Source organism: Ammodytes marinus (assembly GCF_949987685.1).
Source record: "Ammodytes marinus genome assembly, chromosome: 7".
NCBI lineage: Eukaryota > Metazoa > Chordata > Actinopteri > Uranoscopiformes > Ammodytidae > Ammodytes > Ammodytes marinus.
The window spans coordinates 25440640-25465505 of record NC_137211.1 but is presented as its reverse complement, the minus strand read 5'-3'; the positions used below and the strand labels follow the sequence as shown (position 1 = coordinate 25465505).

Here is a 24866-nt window from a genome sequence, read left to right as displayed (position 1 = left end):
TCCTTATTTATTTTCTTACTTGGAGTAGTTTTTGCGTGAACCTCTTCTTGACTTATAGTAGCACGTGCTAGCTTTGAAAACATGGTTAAATAGAATGCATATACAACTGTGGTAAAAGTCAAGTTTATCATTATTATTTGATTTTTTTTGGCTGTATATATTTGCGGAATCAGGCAAATATGTGAAAACACGTACAAGAAAAGTTGATTCATCAGTTCAATAAGGAAGTCCAAAGTGTACTTGTGAAAGCTGTGGTTGAACACAAGCGTTGACAACAATAGCAACTCTACAAGAGCAAAAGTCAAAATCAAAATGCTTTTTGTTGGTCGCATGAAAACTTCAATTACCACAGTTGTTGCGTCATGTTTTAGAGCCACAGTTTGTGTAACGCTACATTGTCATAATGATGTATTTAAGTATCTGGTTGTCCTGAATAGTGTGGCATAATTTGAAGGACATAAAAAGGTGTACTGGTTAGAAAAACTGGTCCCTCAAACTATAAAAATTCCTGGTTTGCTCATTGAAATCCACCCAGCGTTGTCATTTCATGCTCTCTTGGTGAGATTTTTAGATGAAAAATGTCAAATGTGCCCTTGCTCTCTCTCTGGCTCATTAATTTAGCCTCAGGCTGTTATAACGATGGAGCGGAGACTCAACCCCACTAGTCAAGCCACAGATCCAACTTTCCAGGTTACACATAAAGAAATCCAATCATCTCTATAAGTGGAGCAGCTTGACCCAGTCCAACTTGTCCATCAACAGCATGTTCAATTTTCCAGGAGAAAATCACTGAACCGCTGCCCTTCACTCAGAGAGAACCCCCCCCCCCCCACTGGATTAGAGCCTCCACTAAACTGGCCTCTCATATTAAACACAGGAACGCAGTCAATACGCCCTCTGTGGCAGCTCATTCCCTCTACCTGCTCATTCAATTAGCATGGATGACTCACAGACTTTGTTTAGTCTGGAGGGATTTATAACTGCAGCCTGACAGGAATCATTTTCAGAGATGGAAAAGGCTTTTTTTCTTCCCACAGGCCACACGCTGAGTGAGCCACTGCATGTGCACATGTTCTTTTGGTTAAGTGGCGTCATTTGTTTAAAGTGGTGCAGGCAGTCGGTCTGTAGGAGCAGGTGTTTCTTCAAAAAGGAACAATTCTTCAGTTACTCTTGTGTGTAATGTATTCGCCTGATTTTCAACCACTACACCACGAGCGCCCCCTTCAATTCATTGTATTTGAGGTAGTGCTGGTAGCTTGTGCTTGGCAGGGCCTGTTGGTGGATTGCATCACTCTTGACTGTCTGTTTGAATGTGTGTGTGTTTTGGTGGGGGTGTGGGTGTCTATGCAAATTGTCATTAATTAAGCAAAATATAAAAACATTTGCTGTTTCCAGCTTGTCCAATGTGATGACTTTCTGCTTTTATCTGTTTTCAATCATTGGAGATGCTTTGTTATCTTCTCTGGTCCTCTGTTACTTTAACAATGAACTCCTGTCTGGCTTTTTCACAATTTTTTTTTAAAAGCTCTTCATAGATTATATTATTTATAGAATAACTAAAATAATTATTTAGAAAATATTCCTAAAGAATTCCTTTAAAAAAAAAAATCCTATCACTACTCTCATAATATCAATTCATTTTCATAATCATTTCTCTCCAGCGGACTGTTCTGGTCCCATCTACCGAAGCCGGGGGTCGTCACGGAGACCAGCAGACATCCCTCCCATCGATCCCACTGTCCTATTGGACCTTCAGAAACACACCCAGGACGTGGCACACAGTGTGGAGATGATGATGAGAAGCCTCAATGGAACCATCCAGAATGTGAGTCCCTTGTCCTGCTATCAAGTCTTTGGTATTTAACTTCATCATCTAGTTTCTAGTGTTCTCTCACACTCTAATAATGGATATGAATGGATGAATGAAAAGTGTATTTTCGTGCCATGCCACTCAAGGGGCCCATCCCAAGACAGTGATATAATACAACACAAAGAGTGTAGTACACACACATTGACGATACAAATATTTGTAAGTAATAACTAGTTCTGTCACCTGATGAACTGAAACTAAGTATAAAGTGACATCTTTCTCTTAGACCACACTTTTTCAATATAGTCAGCAATTACACATGTTCCGTTTTCAAATAAACAAGCTAACTTGTATGTATCCTCCATATAAGGAACTTCCTGTACGTTGACTTTCTTGATTAACATTAGTCTCAAAACATGATAAATTGGACAATACAAAATAAAAGGGGAATTTCATTTTTGATTTCAGTGAGCTCTCAAAAGTCTATTTTCCTCACTGGTATATTTCCAACCCTGGTCTATTTCCTTTCAGATGACAGCTCTGAGTGTGGGATACATCCAGACCTACAGAGATTCAGTTGACAGCCTGGGAGAGTCTGTGGACATGAGTATAAAGGTGACACCAGAACGTGAATTATTAACTGTCATGACATCAGAAATTCGATTGTTCTGTCAGTTTGTCCAGATGTGATTATTTCCTGTATTATTTGTTGGATATCCTAATCATAATGATGAAACATTTGGGTCATTTTACATGAGTACTGGCTATAAGTGAGTTTTAATAACTGCAAACCTGACGAAAACAACATAAGTAAACCATGAGATACATACAGTATTTGTAAGCCACCAGACCAATTGAGCTTTGTAATAAAGTTACATAATATGTGTATATAGGAAGTATATCAGGTCCATAGTGAGCAGCACTACCACAGTTATTCAAATCATGTCCCCTTCATTTTATCCACTTCTTGTATGCCAAAACACTTTTTAAAATGAAGATATTATTCAGCTCTTTTCATGACCTGGCTTATACTTCTACCATAGGGCATGTACACGCTGATGGCTCGCTGCGAGGAGTTGGACCGCTCCATGCAGCCCATACACACCCTGGCTGCACAGATCCGTGACATCAAGCGCACCCTGGACGCTCTGGAGGCCATCTGCAAGTAACCCCACCCGTCTGTTACGAATGCACATCCCAGCCGCAAAGATCCGACATCAAGCACACCCCGAACGAGGCTGTCTGCGAGTAAACCCAGCTTTTTCTGCAGGTAGCACGCACACACTGCAGCCAAGATTTTTTAGATGCACCTCTGGATACCTGGAACCATTGCTACTAGGCATGCTGGATAATGCATAGTCCCTCGGCTCGTCCATCATTTGAGGACGGCCACATTTGTGTTGATTTCAACTGAATTGGGCTTGAAAAATCTCGGGCTGGGTTTTTTCTCTTTTTTTTTAAAAACATTTTATTTAAAGCAACCTCACTTCCTCTAATGAAAGTGTCATGAAACTAAATCTCATAAATTAACCCGTTTTTCGGAGACACTTGGTCAAGCGCCCTGGAAACACACAAAGACACATACGCACACACATACACACACACACACACACACACACACACACACACGCACACACACACGCACACACACACACACACAGATCCTTGACGATGTTTGCGTAGATGCCCTCTTTAACCCACTTTACACTCCATGGAGGAACAGTGTGTTATTATCCGTCCAGCCCGCTTGGTTCAGTTTGCACTAACCTTTCCTCTCCACGTGGGGGCGATGTTTCTCTCTCTCTCCATCTCTCCTGGCTCATGGGAGAGGCCCGTTTAAGCTCAGATGACAGTGACTCGTGCACCGGAACGGAAAGTCTGTTTTATAAATCTTATGCAACGAAGATGAGATTCTTTCACTGCGGGGCTAAATGACGGGGTAAGGGGAGCATCATGTCTGTCCGTCTGTCTGTCTTTTTTATGTTTATTTATTCACTTCTCTCAGCATGCTTGCGTTTTCACTTACACTGCTAATCTGTGACACTGGGAACTGACCGGCACAGCCACATGTTGAACACTGAACCCCGAATGGAAGCATTTGGAGTTGAAGCCCCAATGCTGGTTGGTGTTGATGACGGTAAAGAAAGTCTTTCACCTTTTCTACTCACACTCTCTCAGACTGTTAACCTTGAAATCACATACGTCTGCTTCTCTAATTTAAAGCTACCACCACAGGTGTGTCATATTGCCTCTGATGCATTTAAAATGTTTTCTTGAAAATAACTGGAAAATGTTCTTTTGTAGCCTACACAGCGGCTCAAGAAAGAGTCATTTAGCCAAGATTTTCTACTAAAGCATTCAAAAAGTAATTTATTTCCAGGCATGAAAGTAGCTAACAAACTGCCCTGATAATTTGATAATTTAGTTTCAGTTTTAAAACAGACAGTTGGAAATAATATATTATGCATCGCAAGAGCTCAATTTTGAAACAATTACATTCTTATTTCAAGGCTCAGGACCTACATTATCGGCTAATCTACAATCAATATAAATTAGTTTGAGGGTTTGGCTTTAAGTTTTACTCTTGTCAAATGGTGGATACCATTACATTTGGTAAAAACTCCACATTTCTTCTCTTTAACTGCAGTCACATTAGAAACCTGGGGGGGGATTATACATTTTAATCCAAATCAGTTCAGTTCTGATTGTACTGAAAATAATTTACACAAATATCAGTTAAATTGCCATGCAGCACTTTCTCGCTTTTGTTCAATTCATCGCTGAAAAGATTGGACACTTGGAAACATCGCTGGACGAAGTCGGGATGCAGCCTTCTGATGTGAACTAACAAGGTTGACTCATATTTAATTTATCACAAAGTGAGTATGTATTGATTGACCCAATGATGAAGCCAGTGAATGATTACAATTTCACTTGGCTGTTACATTACCAATACCAACTTAAAGCCATTCGCTTTGATGGAGCATTATACTTGATTTAGTGAAGAGACTGTGGTACCTCTGTCATTGCACTGGTGGGTTGCCTTGTAGTACATTATGGTGTACGTGTACTAGATTATCATACAGATACTCTAACGTGCATCTATTACTGATGGCAGGCAATATGTTATTTTGCTTGAGTAGTGTATTTAGTTGACTTATTAGATTAGATATTTCATCTACAAAACCTTATCAGAGCAATACTGCAAGCAAAGGAAGTATATGTTTAAAATCATGGCTCTGCTTTGTCTGTTTACCACCACGTAAGATGATCATGAAGGCTTTGCATTCATTGTAAAATTTGCTCTTTGTCTCTTTGTCATTTTCCTCAACTTTGTTAGCAAAAGTTTGTTTAAATTGTCTGTGAATAATTCAAAGAGGCAGGTAAGCTTATAATAGAGAATATAATGATCTCGGTTCCCCTTGATGATACTTAAATTCACTCAAACATGCCCATGTTTGTATAGCTGTAAATGCTCTTTTGCAGAAGGCGGTACAAATTGAGAGATTGGGAGAGGGGACGTTTGGCAGACTAAGTAGATTCTTTGAGGTGAGGAACGGATGGAAAGGATCCTTCAGATGGGAGATATGAGAGGAGATGTCATTTTCTTGTTCATGATCTATATATAAGTGTATGGTTAATTACAGTTCTGTTGTACAATCAGATGCACTGTTGTACATATGATCTCTTTCTGTAACTAAAAAATGATTTAGATACCCTGCGTCTTGAGTGTATATTTTAATGAAAAATAACAAATAAAATTTACAAGAGCTGCAAAAACAAACGTCATGGTCTTTTTTTGCAGTGTTCTGCCTCAAGAAGCAGTGAAGGGCATTAATATGGAGGAAACGGATCTAAACACCACTGTCTTACAAATACATACACATGAAGGTTTATCTATTGTGGACTGAAATACTGAATTCAATTATTCCGAGGTATGTTCTTTGACTGTACAGATGTTGCATTCACAACAGGTATTCTAACCACAGTAACAGTTGAAGGGGCTTTGGTCACATGCTGGTTATACCAGTGGGTCTTCTTCACAGCCAATATTTTGACTTTTCTCAGTAGGAAAAGCACAGGTGTCACTAATACCATTAAAGCTTCCCAGGGAGCAAAAATACAGAACACCAGGGCCTTCCACTGAACCTGCTAAATTGAATTCAGCAATCTTTTTAAAACAAATATATATATTTACACCTGGGCTCTCCTTACTGTGACAAGTCATAAAATTACTTTGACCAATGGTGCAGTTTCACCAAAATTCAGTCAGAGGGTGCTAGAGAGCTCAGTAAATATGTGCTGCTATTCAACAAAGCCTTCCGAAGACAATATTAACATGAATGACAGAAGCCACAATGGGAAGCCTGCATGTTTTTTTTGACAATATGCAACATTTAAAGGCCAAAGTTCACACATGATAATTAAGGTTGTTTAAAATCTGTAGTGCTCACAGAAGTGTGAACACATCTTTCCAGAAAGCGTGTTACCAGTTACTTTGGATTAACTACAAACCTCAATGTCGACAGTGGAACAACTGAAGAAGAAGCCCTTGTGAAAGCTGCATTATTTGTTTTGTTTGTTCTTTTTCTTTAACCCAGCACATCTACATAATAGAAGGGGAGCGTCTTGAGTACATTAGGCATAGAAATATAGAAATTATTTCCACGTAACAAAGCACTGACAAGTACATGTATAAACAAAATGTGCAAAGGTTTTACAGACAGCTGTTATGTTTCTGTGGCTGACACAGCTGTATCAGCTCACTGATAGGTCAGTCTAATCTAGTATATAACATCTCTTTTCTCTGAAAATACACCAAGTAGAAACCGGAAAAAAAGTGACAAGTGTTTGAACCTTTTGTCTCTTGGCACAGTTCTGGACATAGTTTATTGTCCTTTTTTAATGATACATCAGGCAGCACACCTGCAGCTAGCAGGGCTTCAATGTCTTGCTGAAAGGCACTTCAGAAGGGCTCATATTGCAGTTATAGCCCACTCTTTCTAGGAGAAGGCTGGATTGTTCATATTTTAAGGTTCCAGCCAAAGACTTCCAGCCACCAGCAACAACAAAAAAGTCAGGTTTGGAGCACTCAGAGAATTGGTACCTCCTTCTGTAGATGCTTGTAGTTGGACTGTAGCTGGACTGCCAGAACCAGGTGAACTGCTTGCGGTTGACTCCGGTACAGAGGCACCTTTTGTCATAGAAGCAACGTTAGAAACTGTTGTCGTGGACATTGTTGTGGTCCTCATTACATCTCCAGCAGTTTCTTCTACTTTCACCCTGACAGCAGACGCTCCGTCTTTGGGAGACTGCTTGTCCGAGACGTCCCCGTCTGCAGCCTTGTACCACTGGCACTGGAAGTCCTTCTTCCAGATCTCAGCCGGGTCTGGTTCCACTGGTTTAGTGTCTGTGTCCGGCTGATCTGTGCCTTTTGCTGCCTCTTCCTGAAACATTAGAAAGAAAATAATAGTAATATTAGAAAGGGAAAAATAGTAAGAAGATTACATGGGTCCAATTCAAAACTAGATTACATTTTCATAGAGTCCTGCTGTTGCAGCATCATTCATACTTTATTGTGTGTTATACACTAAATGACCGAAGACCCATGCGGAGATTTCCCAAAAAGTGCAGAGTGTTCCCGGAGAAGCGCAGCGTTCCTGTAGTATCAATATATAAACTTTTTGAAACTTTTTTTGTTATCTTGTGACTCCTGACTCAAAGGGAGTTCTCCTGTCTTCCACTTTCCCCATAGAAACCACATGAGTTGATTTCTTTAGTCTCTGTCCTGATGCCTTTCACCGTGAGTACGCAGGCATGTCAACTCTTCAGAAGCAAGCGGGGGAAGTGAAAAAGGCAATCAGAGCTATTCATAAGGAGCTTTTTCTTTTCAGAACACTGCACTCTAGCCCTAGCCTCTTAAAGCTCACAGGTCTCACAGGTCTCACTGTATCTGTGTGTTAACCTTGTAAAAATATGATTTAACAGTAGTTACTGCACAGTTTGGTCCTCAAATGATGCAGAAGCTTGATCCTAGAACACATTGTAATCAGTTGTTTATTCTATACCAGGGGTGGCCACTGTTTTTCAGCTTGTGAGCTACTTTTAAAATGACCAAGTCAAAGTGAGCTACCACCTACTATAAGGGGTCAAAAGTCACGGTTCGATACGTACCTTGGTTTTTAAGTCACGGTTCTGTTCTGTACGGTACAGTTCTCAGTTAAGAGGAAAAATGTGTGCAGAATTGAATTTTCACTGAGGGCCACATACAGAAAAATCTACGAAGGGCCAGGCCACTTTGCAAAAATAACACATTTATCAGGACATAGCTGCTCTGATGTTTAGTTTCATAGTGTCTTCGTAAATTGTAATCCTTCTTCACGGCAACACTTTACTTGCACATTAAACAGATACACCCCCCCTCTTGTTAAATGCCATTGATACACCCAGTGTTTTCTGCTTTTGCGTCCAATGTCCAGCTGGGTGAAAATAGTAGCCAGCCGAGATCCCGCCCCTCCAAGGGGGGTCCGGTTGTATGCCCCCCCGGGAGATTTTTTAAAGTTTTTAAAGTGAAATGCATGAATCTGGTGCACTTTGAGAGGAAAATTAAGAGGCTAAAGCTGAAGAATTTTATATGAAAAAAAATGGAGACACTGTCAGATGAATTGGAAGCTATTGGAGAAGGACACGTGGATTTTCCATAATAATATTAATTTAAAATAAAATATTATGCAGGGTCCTCTGGGATGGGCTTGGTGCTCTTTTTCTTTTATGGGACATATTTCTCTGTAATATAATGAGTGCATTTAAATTATTTAAAAATTAAAAGGGCCATATTACATCATATTTTTAAAATGTGCCACAGCCAAATCAATCAGTTTTGACACCCCTGCACTAGTGGGTTAACTAAGAAATGCAAAAAAGTTTAGTAGTTTGGACACCCCTGCACTAGAATATGTGGTGGTCTGTTTGTGTGAACAGTCTTCCTCTCTCTGGCTGTATTTTACATAGTAGAATTTGTCACAGTGCAGAAGCCTCTCCACTTCCTTGACTTGGATTAGCTTTGGTTAGCTCACTGTCAAATTAGAAAGTGGTGTCCTCTCTCCCTCCACCGAACGTCGGCGCATGCTCGCACGGCTCGTTCGCTCTTTCATAGTAAAAAAAAAAAAAAAAAAAAATTAAATTACATTTTTTTTTTTTTTTTTTTTTTTTTTTTAAGAATGCCACGCGATCGACCCACACTACCCTCGCGATCGACCGGTCGATCGCGATCGACCGGTCGATCGCGATCGACCTAGTGGCCACCCCTGTTCTATACTATACAATAGACAACTGTTCAACTATAACTATATCATTCTAGGTTAATCTTTATTCTGGTCAATTAGATAAATGATTTTGCCATTGCTAGACCAAGGACACAGAGTCTGGTTTCTATCTGAACACGTTTAAACAGGCTATGTCAACATCTATTAATGGCTTATTGTGGGGGTGGGCAACAAACCTGTGCTTGTCCACAGGATTAATGAAAAGTGGAATACAATTCATAAGCAGGGCTTTAGTTTTCTTTGTAATCCATGCCAGATTAGGCTTGAAATGCACTTAATTACATTCTCTTACCTTTTCCGTCACCTTCTCCACCACCTCGGATGGGGGTGGGAGGTGGAGGTAGGTGGAGCTTTCTGGATTTTGTCGGACACATCGACCCTTTCCCTGGCACAGTGAGGCCGAGCAGAGTCGAGTTGCCGTGGTTACGTTGATTGAGTAGGGTCCCAGGACTTTGCTGACAAACTCTGCCAGGTCCAGACACTCTCTCTGCAACAGTTTAATTTAAACAGAAAGCAGGGACATTGGGGTGTGTTGACACATATAATAGACGTTGTGTACCTTCCCCAGCAAAAAGCAATCTTTGGAGATCTGTACAGTGAATTGTTAAAGCTATGTATTACTGTACACTCTATAAATATCAGTACTTGGAGAAGCATGAAGTTGTGTACCTCTGTCTTTGTCTCACTTCTCTCCCAGATGACAACTCCCGCTGTGCCCAAGGCAGCGCTCTCTCCTATGGAGTTGACTAGGTCTGCCTGTGGAAAAAAAAATATATACAAAGAAGCTATAAAAGAGACACAGCACACTTGTTTTCAAATAGTCTCTTACAATATGATCACCATTACACTTGTCATGTGTGTCTCCTACACCTGGTGATAAGAGTGCAGATCAAAAACGTATTTAGTCTTTTCTAATTATTCTCTTTCCCAAAAGAAAATGAGACGTTACAACCAAGAAATCCTCCTCTCCGCTTGTTCTGTTTTTATCATTGATCTGTGTGAAGGCCGCTTTGTTCAAATAACAGATTCCGATGTCTTACCTGTGACAGGAAAGTGTTAGTTGAGGCGTAGAGACTCTTGACCAATGGGAATACAGGAAGATCAAACGGTGTCTCGGTCAGAGATGACACTCGTAGTGCTTCTCTGATTTGACTGGACAAATAAAGCCTGGCTCCAGAAGACTCACCCTATTAAAAAAAGGAACAGATTGTACACATTTTTACTCATAAATCAGGTGCAACAGTTTTTTTTAATGAGTGGAATATGACCCAATGTTTAACACTGTTTAAATGCTTTTCAAAGCTCCTTTTAAAAATATTTTCTCCTTCATAGATAATGAGTTTACATCACAAGGTTTCGCATCAGCCTGCTTAGTTCAATCCAGAATGTCTTTGTCAAATACAAGAATCTCTGAGATTTGTTTGGTTCACTGGCTTTGATGAGAAGTTTTGTTGCTTTTTCAAAACCTCTCTAAAAAAACATTTTAATAACTTAGATAACTTGGATATTTAATGTATCACACAGAGTCTTTGTAGTCATGTAGATGATAACTGCTCAGGGGATTAAGCTCTGTCTTGCTGTCCCCCGCACAGTTTGTTCTTGATTATATCTCGCCAAGTTTATAGCTATAGTGCATACCTTTGTCATATAAATGAATATCGGTTACATTCAAGCCATAGCCAAACGAGTTGACACAAATTTCATTAAGCCTATCAGCTCCAAAAAACTCTGCATTTCTCAGTATGGCAAGGTTTACAAACTGTTGTCGCCCCCCGACACTGGAGCTGGAACTTGTGAATCGCCCACATAATATTTTAGTTGTGGATTGTACTGCTAAGAAAAAACCTGGACTTACAGCAGAAAGTATCAAATCCATGCACGATCATCGAAGGCTTACCTCATGTAGATGCACAACAGTGTTCTAATTACTCAGAATTTCTTATACAGAAGTTACACACTATAGCTTTAAGAACTTAAGCAGAAGCATGCATGTGAAAAGATGCACTGAAAAACAGCAGAGTAGCATTACCCACCTGCAGCTTCTCCAGGGTGAGGTGAGGGTAGAGGGCGGAGCATCGTTTCCACAGCCACAGAAGCTGGTCGTTAAGGGCCATCTCTGCAGCAGGGCACTGGCCGGTGTAATTGGCTAACATGGTTTGGGCTGGATCGCCATTGTAGCAGCTGGGCTGAGGGGAGACCCCCCATAATGCTTTGGGCCTTAACCTTTGAACCTCCCGTAGAGTCTCCGTCATTACTGACTGGGCAGCTGCCTCGAAGTCCACCTGTGACAAGATCAATAGATCACCTTTCACCCCACCAGGCATTTTCTATTTTGTGATCTTAAAGCTTTTTGTGAATAGTCCAAATGAAATGCCCAAATCATGCAACTTATGCACCATGGTATGGGGATTAGAATAGGACTCATCATGAGATAATTTAAATGTATCAGTTGTAATTCAAGATTGTATATGGATGCACATATCATTTTAGCTATTGTTTTATAAGATCATTGTGGACGATGTTTCAAAGCAGTGAGCAGGACTGCTTTATGTCAGTATTTTTGCACCCGTTGGAAAACGTTCACATCATTACACCATAATGAATTATCATTGGCAACATAATTACGATACTTTGGTGAAATGACCCAAAGCAAATGGTACCATAGTGGTGTTATAAATTACCAAGTCTCATTGGATAATTTCCCTCAAATGTTTTTTCTTGACTCAAGGAGAAACATTTAAGAAAGTTTTTTTCATAATCGGCATCTTGCACTCTAGCATTTGTCAACAACTGATTCAATCTTCCTCTTCAACCATGTTCCCCCTATCCCTCTTTCCTTTTCTTGTTCATTGTTCGGCCACATCTCCCACCACCTAACCTTTCTTAACTCCAAACTTTCTTTACCTTTGACCACTTCTCCACCTCTTCTGGGGTCCAGCTCGGAAAGAAATTCTTCATCAGGTTCCTTGATGCCTCCAGATACATTGTTTGCCTCCCTCGGTTCCTTGACCACTGGGGAACCCACTCAGCCCAGCGCAGCACCCCCAGCCCAAGGTACCTCAGGGCAGGTAAAGCTGCCTCCAAGTCCTGCTGTGTCTTTTGGATGTGGTTTTCCAGCTTCGTATGCTGTGGTAGCCCCCTGTTGACAGGTGTGTCTTTGTCCACAAAATAAGGATAGCTCCCCAGTGTGTCCTCGTAAAAGACAGCCACTCGGCCCTCTGGTTCCATCCCAAACGACCTAAGATCTGGCCGACTGGAGCAGGAAGAGTCAGGGATGCCCCAGAAGATGATAAAAGGCTGTCCAGAAAGGAGAGGGGGACGAGCTGGCTGGTTAGGACCAGCAATAGCTAGGTCAGCAAAGGCAGCAAGTAGGACAAGGAAGGGCAGTAAAACATGAAGCTGGACTTGAAGGATGCCTGGTAAAAAAGTTATCCTAGTCCCGGGATTGTAAGGTTTCCGTTTTGGCTTTGGGTCTGGATGCAACCGTGGCTCGGTCCACGCCATTGGAGCGGCCACCTCTCAGGCTCTCACCTCTTCAGGCCCTCACAGCCAATCATGTTCCTGTAAAACACATTTCAGAAGTCTAAGTCTCTTCCGTCTGTTGTGTGAAATAGTCACTAAACATTGTTATGATAAAATAATTAGAAGCAAACCAATGTAAAGGTGAGCAGATTTATGGTTGTTTATTCGCAATGGAGGTGATTTGATATGTAAATCACACTGCCTTTATGTTAACATTAAACTGAGCTATGACTTAGAGAAGGTTGAATTACCACCACCATTGTATATGCGCACACACAGTACGGACAAGTGGATCATGAGTAGATATTATCTGATTTTGACAACAAAGCGCTCTCCAGAATTGCTGACTGCACCTTAAAGTGTATAGCCAATATATTCTCATTTTGTTCCAAATGATGCCACGTTCTGCCATTGGATTGAAAATAGTTATAATACACTGTTTAGAGTAACTTGGATATTGAATCTTGAAAGGCCACCACAAGGAAAGCCTCATGATTCTGTCTGCCATTGATTTACTGTATTTTTACAGTTAGGATATCTTGATATTTGCTTCAATATACTCTTTTATTGAGTTGCCCACCCTTTTTTTGTCACTACAACTTCTTGTTTTAAAAGATTAACAATCCTTACTCAACTTTTATTTTCTTCTCTTCCTTTCGAGCCTTCATCTACCCCCGCTTAAAGTGGGTGCACTGAAACCAGTGACAGCTTATAGATTTCTCAAAGGGTTCCCTGAGTCACACGCCATGAAGAAAGCTGGTCTAATTAATATTTCATACGCTCAATGATGTAGGAGGCAGCAGACACTCAGTTGGGGTCCAGGTTTAAGAGTTGTTACAGATTGTGTACAAGGCTGTACACAGTGGTAAAGAAGGATACATGCTGTGCAGAAGCACCAATGATCCCACCTCACATTTAAATGTTTAATATTAACCATCGTTAACTCTTCTTACATCTAAAGCAGATACACATTGTTTGCCTAAGAAGAAAAACTATACCTACTTTACATTCTCCACTTTATTTTGTTTTGCACACTAATCACCCATGAGACCAGTAACTTCCTGACAGTTTTCTGTTTTGCACAAACCATAGAATGTAGATGAAGACCACTTTAATCAGAATAAATTACTTTATAACACCAACTTAATGTGCTAAAACCGAAAAGTCGAAAAGAGAAATAAAATGTCCTATGGCTACATATCTTGAAGGGATATGTTGTAAATTTTAATATAATGCCTTGGAATAACATTTATTTATTTGTGAATGTATTCAAGTTCTCGATACAACTTCATGGTCCACTTAATAAACAATAGAAATTTAGATTGAGCTTTTTACTTTTTAGCTTTTGAAGAAAACACAGAACAACTAAAGAGCTTATGTGTGAAACTGAAACACTTGTTTTGTGTCCCATATTAGGAAACGGCTCAAGGTCAATGTGAGTTACAAATTTTTGCCAGTCAGAGAACTGTGGCTATGTACATAACCAAAGATATTTTGTCATTTATTCTAAGAAAATGTTTACGTAGCATTACTGTCACATTTACCACACTATTTCTGTTTCAATTAACCACCTTGAGTCATATTCAAATATTCCATTCATTGCCATGAGACTGGCACACAGCTGACCACTCTATGACTCGTGTAGCTAATAGGAATGAGCACTTGCTTCTTGTGTGATCATGAAGCTTTTAGATTGTGTATTTCACTCCGGATCGCACTACTCTAGTTAGGAGATTATGGAAAACATAGGATCTACTTGGAACTGGAATCAGCAATAAATGTTACTCTTTTTAAATAATGTTTGGCAGTTTTGCATAGTATGTTAAATCAAGACAAAACGGCAGATGTTTTTTGTTACCAGGGATTAATTTGCTGTTTATGTACAAAGTGATTGCGCAGGGTGAAGACAGAGTGGCTCAATTTGATTACAAATCACTGGCATTACCGATGTAAATATTTTATTTAAAATGTTCATGCTAAATTACATTTAGAGTAGCATTTTTGATCATCACCAAAGGCTACTTAAACAACAGACCAGGCTCCTTAAAACATATGGTCTGAAGCCAATGGTTTATCATGCTTAAAGATGACATTAGGGGATGTTAACAGTAGCCAAGCTACATCTGCCATGTTGCAATGGATTCAGTGTGTTAGGCTGTAACTTCAGCCCCCTTTTTTTAGCCTGTATATTTTGACAGTTCAAAACCATGCCAAATGATCTTTTAGTGGTTCTTGTATTCAGTGTACCCATGAATGTACGGACAACTATGCAAGGATTACTCATTTTGAAGCAACAACAACAAAAAAGTTTTGGAATTTATAATGACCATGTTCTATCTGTTGTTTCTAAGAAGACTTAATGCTTGTTTATCTGCGATGCACTCATAGATAATGATATCCTGGAAAAGTGTAGGACACACTGACCTAAAAACGATGGGTATCATGTCAGTTTGTTCAAAATCTTAATTCCCTCCATGAGCTGTGTGTCACATCAGCTGCTTCTTCTGTAATTGTTGACCATGTCAGTCAGTGGGGGTTTACTACAATAACCAGCTTCCTGTTGTCACCAGAACCCCTACATGCACCTGTCCCTCTCACCAACCATTTTGATGATGATCGTGGTCTAACACTTCAGCTCTGTTTGGAAGCAACTCCATATGTTATTCAGGCTTTTCCTTGGGTGTTAACAAAGACCTGTAGCATTTTAATGTTTCTCAGCTTATTTTTCCTCACCGGGAACTTGTCACATTTTGTGGAATAAGCTCCGGAGATTGCTTGTTAGCAGTGGCAACTCTTCTCAACTGCGCAGATAGCTGCAAGCTCCCTAACGAGCTATTAAAAAGGCAAATTTAACTCTGTGTCACCAAAGCCCAACTCAAAATGCCAAGAGGATTATTGTAAAGTCAATAATACTATGTGCACATAAATACAGACAATTAAAGGAGGGAAATAAAAGGGAATAAGAACATCAGCTCTACATTACATCTTAAAGGCCCTAGTTGATTGGACGTGTAGTCCAGTAGAAGTTCTGTGGAGCTATGCTGGAAAATGTGTGATGTCATCAACGTAACTGAAAGCAGAGTGAAGGAGCTGTCAATCAAGTGCTGCTAGTACACGCCCACACAATCCTGAGAAGAGTTCTAATCAGGCTAAAGTGGAAACACCTGTGTGTGGGTGTACAGGAGTAATGCACTGTTTGACACCAGAGCTACCTTATGAATGTAGACTATGCAATAATAGTACGGTATGTTAAGGCAAAGCTGCTAAAAGCTTTTTCACACCATTATATGACTTAGATGTTTAATTCAGTTACTTTGCCCTACTATTAAAAAAAATAGAGACAGAGAGTGAGCAGTGATAACCAAAGTACACGTGAGCATCACTGATTATAGTAGCTGTGAGGAACTTTCAGTTTTTCTTGATTTCTAGTGGCACCTTTTGACAAAAGTGGTAGGTTACAACGTTTGTTTAAGAAAAATGTGAAAGAGAAATCGCAGGATGCTTTGCGATGATGTAATGTATTTATATGTGATTGTAAGAATAATGATGGTAATATGATGATGGTGAAGCAAAGTAAACTTCGATTTAGTACTCTAAACACAGGCTCTTCTGTCTGCCTAGTGCCTACCATAAATCGTTTGGTCTAATTTGACGGGGATTCAGACCTGGGCAAAGGCATTAATAATGAGTATTTAAAAAAAAATATTGCTTTTGCTGATGTTCTTATTGACTGTTACAGGTCATTTATGATCATCAGAGGACAAGTTAGACTGTTTCTTAAACATTTAAATTTTATTAGTAGGTACTCTAAAGAGTCATCTCAAAATAACTTCAATTCAACTCTATACCTTCAACATGATGCCCAATGGACTGATTATAACACATTCATTTAATGTCAGCATTTAAGAACACTAAAATGTTAATATTTACTGGATTTAAACTGGAAAACAAAATCAACATCAACATCAAAGTTTAGTAGATTTTATTTAAAATTTTAAATCTACAGTAGGGGAGAACGGGGTAAGTAGGCACACTTTTTACTCTAGTGAGAATTGCTTATCACCTAAACATCTTTCAATAGTCATTCCTACATTAAATTGAAGCTTAAGGTGTTGGCTTGAAATGTGTAACCCTCACTTTTTCTATCTTATTGTAATAAAGAAGAAATTAATCATCAAAGACACCCTTACACATTGTGACAACCAACCCCGTCAAGGGGTCGGTTGTCAAACACTATGGGGTTGTTTGTCACCATGTTATCTTAATGGGAATAATCTTAAAAAGAAGGCAAGCAAGTAGAACTAAATTTGAAAGTTTAATTGCATTGTCAAGTTGACAAATAGGCCTACATAACGTTCTGTAGCCTTGGCAGCTGGTCCAGTTTGGGATGCACTGGGTTGTTTTGATTTTGTTGCCCTTTTTTCTTTTGCATGCAAGCTGCCTTTTCCTGCTCTATTATTTCCTTCTCTGGGGTGTCAGTGAGGATGCAGCTTGACAATTTCTTTCATTATTGAGTTCCTTTTCTGGCTGCAGCCTTGAGATAACATGTGACAACCAACCCCCCAAAAAATGTGACGACCAACCCCAACTTGAATTTCTTGCTAGCATCAAGGCCAACAACCATCTGACAACTAATTAGCTTGCTAACCACAATCTAAACTATAGTTTACCCTTCACACGTTGTATGGGTGACAAGTGTTTTGTTATAAACCCATTGTGTAAAAGCCTGGAAGAAAAATACTGAGGAGCTAAATATTTTGAATATGACATGAAAAACACAAACAGTCGTCTCACCTCAAATTCGGCAGTCTAACTCCAAGGAAGACTATGTAGGTGACCTCTGATCCCAATTCTGGATATTTACATACCAAAATTTCACAGACAGCACCTTTTGGTTCCAAGATATAACGATTGTGACATCCAACCCATGTGACAAATTACCCCGTTCTCCCCTAATCCATCACGTTTCCACCTCGGTTCATTTTAAGCCTTAAACTGATACTTTATCCACGCCCTCTTCCCAACGACAGGTTTATAAGCTCCCATAATGGCCAACATTATAATCTAGTAGTACTAAGGAGGTCAAGGGTCACGGAATGCACAGTGCCCTGCAGATATCCCTCTGTTTCTAAATGAATCAAAAAACAACTGTAGATGGCATTTGGTCTTGTTTTAAATAGTGTGTGTAAGTGTAGAACATGAAGATAGCTACTTTATAATTACATTTCTATACTGGTCATTGTCTTGAATGAGAGATTTTAAGACTTACTGTCATTGTCCACTTCATTGAAAGAAGAACTTTACCTATGTCCTTTTCCCAAAAGTTACAGTACACGTGTGAAGTCCTGCATAATTTGAGGTGCCCTTATCAAGAGTTTCCCATTAAAAACCTGAGGTTTTACTGTGATCATCTACTATCTAACTACATCAAGCGATCACTGATTATTATGTCAAGGTATTACAATCATTGTGTGTGTTTGCAAATCTTCCTTTAATCCGATCCGTAACTGCTACCATCTCTTTCATTTGTATTTCATTGGAATAGCTGTAATCTCGTCATAAAGTGTGTAATCCCTCACTGGTAGTCTGTTGAATGGTTAGCGTAATGGCGTGCTAATCTGTTCAGATGAAGCCTCTGGTCTGTATTTACTTGTCTGTCTGGTGCCGAGGCTGATCCTGAGCCCACCGCCCCCGCTCCTCAGAGCAATTTTCCACCTCTCTCCCTCCCCTAACACCTCAAACTTAACGCTTTTACAGTATAATAAATATAAGAATAGTAAAATATTAGAATATGTTAGCATTTCTATTTAGAACTATACACACATCAAACATTAGTTAAATCATTTCCTTTGAAAAATAGATTCATAGTTCTAGTTATAGAACAAAATGTGTCAAATGAACTTTGATTAAATTCACATTTAGATGATTGTTAATAAAACAAATCAATAATTCATGTAAGTATGTGCTCTCATTTAGCCGAGAAGGAAAAAGGAAATAATGAGTATACAAATCTGGCCTGTACAATCTTTTATTTAATTTTTCTTATGCGTTTTGATTTGTGTCTCCCACCTCATTTCTTTGTTCCCCTCCCATGAAAGCCATCACGCTGTGCCAATAACTCAAGCAAAGTTAAATATATTCTGTGAAGCCGCTGGGACTCTGATTCAATCTCGTCATCATCAAACAGTGTTAAGAAAATCTGATTTTACACGTCTAGGAGAAAAACACACCTCCCTATTATGTTAAATTTAGACCACGAGATCTCGTTTTAAACCTTGCCAACCGGAAGCCGCAAGCTTACGACTGCACTGTCCACTGCTTTCTACCTTTGACTACCGAGTGTTGCAAATCTGGTTTTCTTCTACGCTACGATATTCAGTCAATCTCTTATATTGTAAATTGAAATACTGCGGTTTTTACCCCCAAACACTTCAGAAGTTAAACTGGAGGATTACTTTCACATTTTCTCTTTCCGAGATAGTAGATTGATAGATTGATGACTTATTATTAGGGCTAAACAAAACTCTTATTCTACCTCTGCATGCCCTGTGACCAAACTGTCTGCTCTGCTGCTCAGTGTACCGAGAGCAAACCATGGTAGGATCCAATCAGGACGTGAAATCGGCTGAGATTAGGACGATAAATGCGTCACTACAATCTCATGCCCAGAAAAGAAGCAACACAGTCATGGTACAGCAAGTCACTGTTCAAAATACAGTCCGCTGGTCTAAAGCATTGTATGTGATTATGGACAGGTAGTCTTCACAGTCTGAAGATGGTGTTTATCATTTATAACATATGACACGTTTGTCTCTGCTATTGCTTTCCATATTTCATTAGGAACTGGAATTTGATCAGCAGTGCAGTCTTTCTGAGCAGTGTGTGTAGAGTATATGTGCATGTTAACTGCAATATTAGACAGCTTGGACATAGTTAGGAACTTGTTAGACCCCTCTGTTTTCTCAAAAACACGTACGGTTGCCTCCAATTTGCTTACATATATAGATACTATATATACTATACAGTATATATACATATATATTACTAGATTCCCCCTTGTCTAGCACTTTGGTCCTTGGCATAGTATAACAAACAGTAAGAGTCAGTTTTCCATAAGATTTGCACCTTATATAAGACATCTCGCATAATGTCAATGGGTTCCTCTCCAGCCCCCACATGACCCACTATGCTTGGATGCATGGACAGTGTATATAAGATACGTTTAATGACCTCCTGTGATGCTATAAAGATACAATACTTAACAACATATTGTATTACATAGTGGCAATACTGTTTTTCGCTGTAATAGTGACACTGTCTACATTCCTTCAAGCCTTGACTGACTGTGTCACATACATCCTATTTTAGTATCAGCCAAATAAAAATTGTGCAGCCGCAAAGTGCACACAATAAGTACTTATAACAACAAAAAAACAAATCTGGTGCAGATAGGCACAAGCCACTGAAGATTGCCGGACACTCACAAAGGAACTGGTGTGCAAAAGCCATAGTGATTCTGAAATAATGAGTAACAATAATTATACTAAAAATATAGTTTTATATTATAGCGTGAGAAGACGTATCATCACATCACTGTCAGATCATAATTGCCCCTTGTTTAGCACTTCTTTCCTTGGCATGGTATCACAAACAGTAAGAGTCAGTTTTCCATAAGATGTGCCCCCTAAATAAGACATCTCGCCTAATGTCATCTGGGTTCCTCTACAGCTCCCTCCTGACCCGCTAAATATTAGAATATGCGTGGATTTATGGATGGTGTATATAAGATACTTTTAATGACATACTATAAAGCTATAAAAGATACAATACTGAACAACATATTATATTATATGGTCTCAATAATATGTTTTGCTTTAATAGTGACAAATGTCTACAGTTGTACAACTAATACAGTTGTACATAGTACCAATACAAAATATCTTGCCATAGATGTGACAAAACCTTTAATGTCAACTTGTTCAGCAGTTCATCCACTGATAGAGCACAACCAGCCATTTTATATTATAAAGTTACAGTTTTAATAATTTATTCCATAACTATTTTTGATAGCTCTTTTGAAACATTTAACCTTATAGTTAGTTAGTGAGGCAAGTAAACCTAATGATGTACAGTTATTAGTTTAAAGAAAATCAAACAATCAATCTTCTAAAAGTGACAAAGAAATCTTTATTTTTCGCAGCCCCAGTTGATTTATCGCCCTGCAGATTGTTGGGACTCTGGGTGCAATTTAGCTGTTGAGCTAACCCTAGCACATTTACACCGATGCTGTTAAATGTCAGTGTTGATTAATGTGCACCGCCCCACTAAAAAAAATAAAGAAACAGACAAAATATGCTGAGGTTTTAAAGTATCCACAGCAATACAATGGATGTGAATGGACTTTAGTTTGGGGTCCTCAAAGCACTTAATTATGAGCTCAAATTCAACACATTATACGTTTATGCTAAGCATAGAAAACAGAGAAAAATGTCTATTTGACATTTTTACCTAAGATTTGTTCTGAAGACATAATCACCATTCCAGCTACATTTATAACATGTAAGGGTTTTTTTTATTCATTGGTTGCTCAAATATTTCTATGTAGAACTTTTCTTTTTCTCTTTGATTGAAACAATTCTTTTCATTTAAAGGCCACTGATTAAAAGGAGTAAACGTTAGATTTTCCTTTGAGCCCACTCAAAAAATGACAAAGAAAGCCAAACAAAGTGAAGCTTCTTTTACAATCCCTGTGAGCCTGTTTACAGAACTCTGAATGGCCGCCACACCTCAGATTTCTTTTTTTCTTCTTCAGTGATTCAAACAGATTCAATGATGAATAATTCTGTTTGATTATGGCTCGTCCCTGACCAGCTGTCATGAATAAAACAACACAAAAACAAAACAATAGGGCAATGCGATTGTGTTTGGTTTGATTGAAGAGGTCTGTTGTGTGGTCATTTGTAGTCCAACATCTAATTCCGTTGTGGATATGTTTTAATTTCACATTTTATCTTATATACTTTGCTGAATATTCAATAATTGTCATTTTCTTTATAATGTGTTTTCTGTAAACCACTGACTGTATCAATTTTCTTAATTATTGTATTTTGGTAAACTCAATAAAACTGACCAAAAAGCATACGAAAATTGGATAAATGCCATATAATATATACCACCATGTGAAGACGAGCAGCCAAACTTACCAAGGCCGGGGTTGCTCCTGTATTTACTCCTCACAGTGAGGACATGGTGTGATTTACGGCTCCCAATACTGCGACCAGTTGTCCCTCTGTCTCGTCTTTTATTCGTTACTCTTTCAAGTCGAAAAATCAAGTAATCCTGTTGGATTTTAGAGGGCATGGATAAGCTGTGCATGTATATCATGCAGCAAAAAGAAAAAACCTGACATCTGGAAAGGAGAGATAGACAAGGGGGAGAGAGGGAGGGAGATAAAGAGACAGGAATAGACAAGAGAATTAAAAAGAGAGACAAAAAGTGTGCCAGGAGAGGAAGAGAAAGAAAAACTAAAAACAGGTGAGAAAAAAAAGAAGAAAGAGAGGTTGGGGAGGAGTTGAGAGTCTGTCTGTGAAGGGTAGTCAGGTAGGTGTAGGTGTGAGTGTGTGTGTGACCTCACCTTCACAGCCAGGCTAAGCTTCCTTACTGTGAGACGGTAAGCGGGGTCAGTGTTGACCACGCCGACTCACATGACCGAAAACGGAACTGTCCGTAATCCCATAATCCTCTGCTCTATACCGCTGCTGCTCTCGGCCAAACAAACACCTAGAGCTGTGGAGGATCACACCTGTCACTCCCCCTCCCTCTTCATCCTGCCTCCACTCCTTCACCTTTCCCTCCTCCACTTCTCCGTTTCTTATCTCCTCATCTTCCTCTCCAACGTCACCTTCCATTCATTTAGCTTTATTTATTTAATTTTTTTCTTCCTTAGCCCAGTTCAGATCAACAATTCTTCCCCCTACCTCCTCATCATACTCTTCTCTTTTCTCCCTCCAATCCCCTCCCTCCAGCTCCTCTCATCCCACCCAAATCCCTCTCTCCCTAATCTCTTTTTCTTCCACACTTGACTCTGTTGTTTTATGTTGAACTTTTCTTTCAAGAATTCAGCAGCCACGAAAAAAACCAACATAGAAACTCAAGCATCCTCTGGGTTGGTGTGACACAGCAGTAAACCACTGCTCCGTCATTTCTCTTTGTCCTTTTTTTCATGACATTCTTTCTTTGTTCAATTACCAGCATCTTTTCTCGTGTCCTCCTGGGTCATTTTCTTTAACACTTCTCTCTCATATATTTCACAAAGTAGTCACGATCCAGATTTCCCTAGGGCCTGAATGATCTTCGCTTTTTCGCTTTGCTCTGAGTTTTTCCGCTTTATTAGACAGATTTGGAGAGAGAGTTGAAATGGGGCGAAGAGGGGAGGACATGCAAAAAAACGACCATGGGTCGGATTCAAACCAGAAAATGTAGAGCCACACTAGCACCCCTGGGAGGAATTCAACAAGTGGTGGTTTTGACCTATTGGTTGCGCAAAAGGACAAAAAGACAGGGTTGTTTTGTTACCAAAGGGACCTTCAGTAAATACAATTGATTAGGTTGCTCAAAGTGTGTGTGGCTGAGCAAACACAGCCAGATGCGGAGCTGCAAAGCAAAATATGCTGTCATTAACTCCTCTCAGAAAAAGTTTACTAGTGTTGACATTTCAAACACTCATATGTTAGTCTATTATTTTTGCATGGCAGTGTACCATTGATACTTACTTTTCTTGTTCAATTGCAGAAATGTTTGATAAAGATTAGACCATTATTTTCTCTGATGGATATGATAATAACAAATTTGATTGGATAAGGGTATTTGCCTGTCCAGAGTTCATGATAAGAAATGGAAAATAGTTTAATGGTATACTGGAAAAGAATAGAGGCATTTCCTGTTACATTACCTTAAAAAAAATATTTTTATGACATATATTTGACTTTGTCTAAAAGACCAATGGACAAACAGGGACACAGGATTCAAATTTATAAAAACATTTTCTTTATTATTATTATTTTATATAATCATTTAAAGCCTGTTACATGGTTTGGTCTTTGAAGTACTTCAAGATAGGCCATATTCAAACTTTGATTTTTATAAGAGAAAGAAATGCCTTTTAATTTACTGTACATTTTATATATATTCACAAAAGTATGCGATCAAAAGCACTTTGTGTCTGACAAAATCTGGTACTGCCACATTTAATTTCATACAGGTCATTATTTGAATGGTTCTTACTTTCCCTCAGGATTATGCATGCTGCAGGTTTAATGGATGACTGGGCTGATCCTACATATTTCATTGACCTACTTTTTGTTGGAGACTGGTGAACCTACACAAAGTTAAACAGAAATACTCAAAAAAATGATCCCCGGGTGGACCCAATATCTAATTGTTACTCTACAATCACATCAATAGTAGAGTAACTGGGGGATAGAAAGGCAAGATGGCTGGTGTGAACAAAAGGGCTGAGGTATGAGGTACGAGGATGAATGCCACTTGCTGGCTGGAATTGCATGAAGGTTAGTAGGCAGGGACACGGGCCAGAGATGATCATAATGCAAGAGGAAAAAACAGTTAGATACTGGCTTGGGATAGCACTATGAATAATCTGATTTGCAAGGAGAAGCCTGAAGCATGGCACTACAAATGTAGCTATATAAAAGGGCGAAGAATGGGAGGTTGATACACTGCATTGTGATGAGAAGCTGGAGGCAGGTTTGCGGGTGATCATGGAGCCGGGGAAGGTGACACATACGCACACACACACACACACACACACACACACACACACACACACACACACACACATGCAGAGATATAGATGGGGAGCACTGGGGTGAAAGGGAAACACAAGGAAAGGACATTAGGGCCCAGCCATTTTCGTGACACCTTTATTCTATTCTTCACTCGTCATCTTCATTGTTTGTCTTTTTTTCCATCTTGCCTCGTATGTTTCCATCCCAGTCCTTTATTTAGACTCAATACCTTTCCCATTTCATCCCTCCATTCACGGATACCTGTCATTTTTTTCCATTGGAGCTGTCACTGCACACAATAGCTAATAACCTGGTCAAAGAACCGCACCTGTGCTCTCATGCCTTTTCTATAAATTCCCTTTTTTCTCCTTCCGCCTTGCTCTGGTCTCTTTATATTTTTTACCC

The 24866-nt window shown here is 39.4% G+C and overlaps 2 protein-coding genes across 4 annotated transcripts in view; one reads left to right on the top strand and one right to left on the bottom strand.

The window, feature by feature from the left end:
• Positions 1-24866, top strand: part of borcs6 (BLOC-1 related complex subunit 6) — a 58571-nt gene that overhangs the window by 4653 nt on the left and 29052 nt on the right. For 2 of the 3 annotated variants that reach the window (XM_080030667.1, XM_080030668.1), the window contains exons 5-7: positions 1662-1825; positions 2342-2425; positions 2854-5565. In XM_080030667.1, coding sequence (XP_079886793.1) covers positions 1662-1825; positions 2342-2425; positions 2854-2979 — 374 coding nt within the window. In that variant the 3' untranslated portion in view covers positions 2980-5565. Of the gene's footprint in view, positions 1-1661; positions 1826-2341; positions 2426-2853; positions 5566-24866 lie in introns of those variants that run through there. The other variant, XR_013844938.1, reaches the window with a different exon arrangement.
• LOC307253333 (hyaluronidase-1) lies at positions 6841-12639 on the bottom strand (the record flags this gene model as incomplete). The annotated part of the gene is made up of 6 exons (XM_080031323.1): positions 6841-7257; positions 9428-9622; positions 9805-9891; positions 10176-10322; positions 11169-11417; positions 12040-12639. The coding sequence occupies 6 exons, from the start codon at positions 12637-12639 to the stop codon at positions 6841-6843; spliced, it is 1695 nt and encodes a 564-aa protein (XP_079887449.1).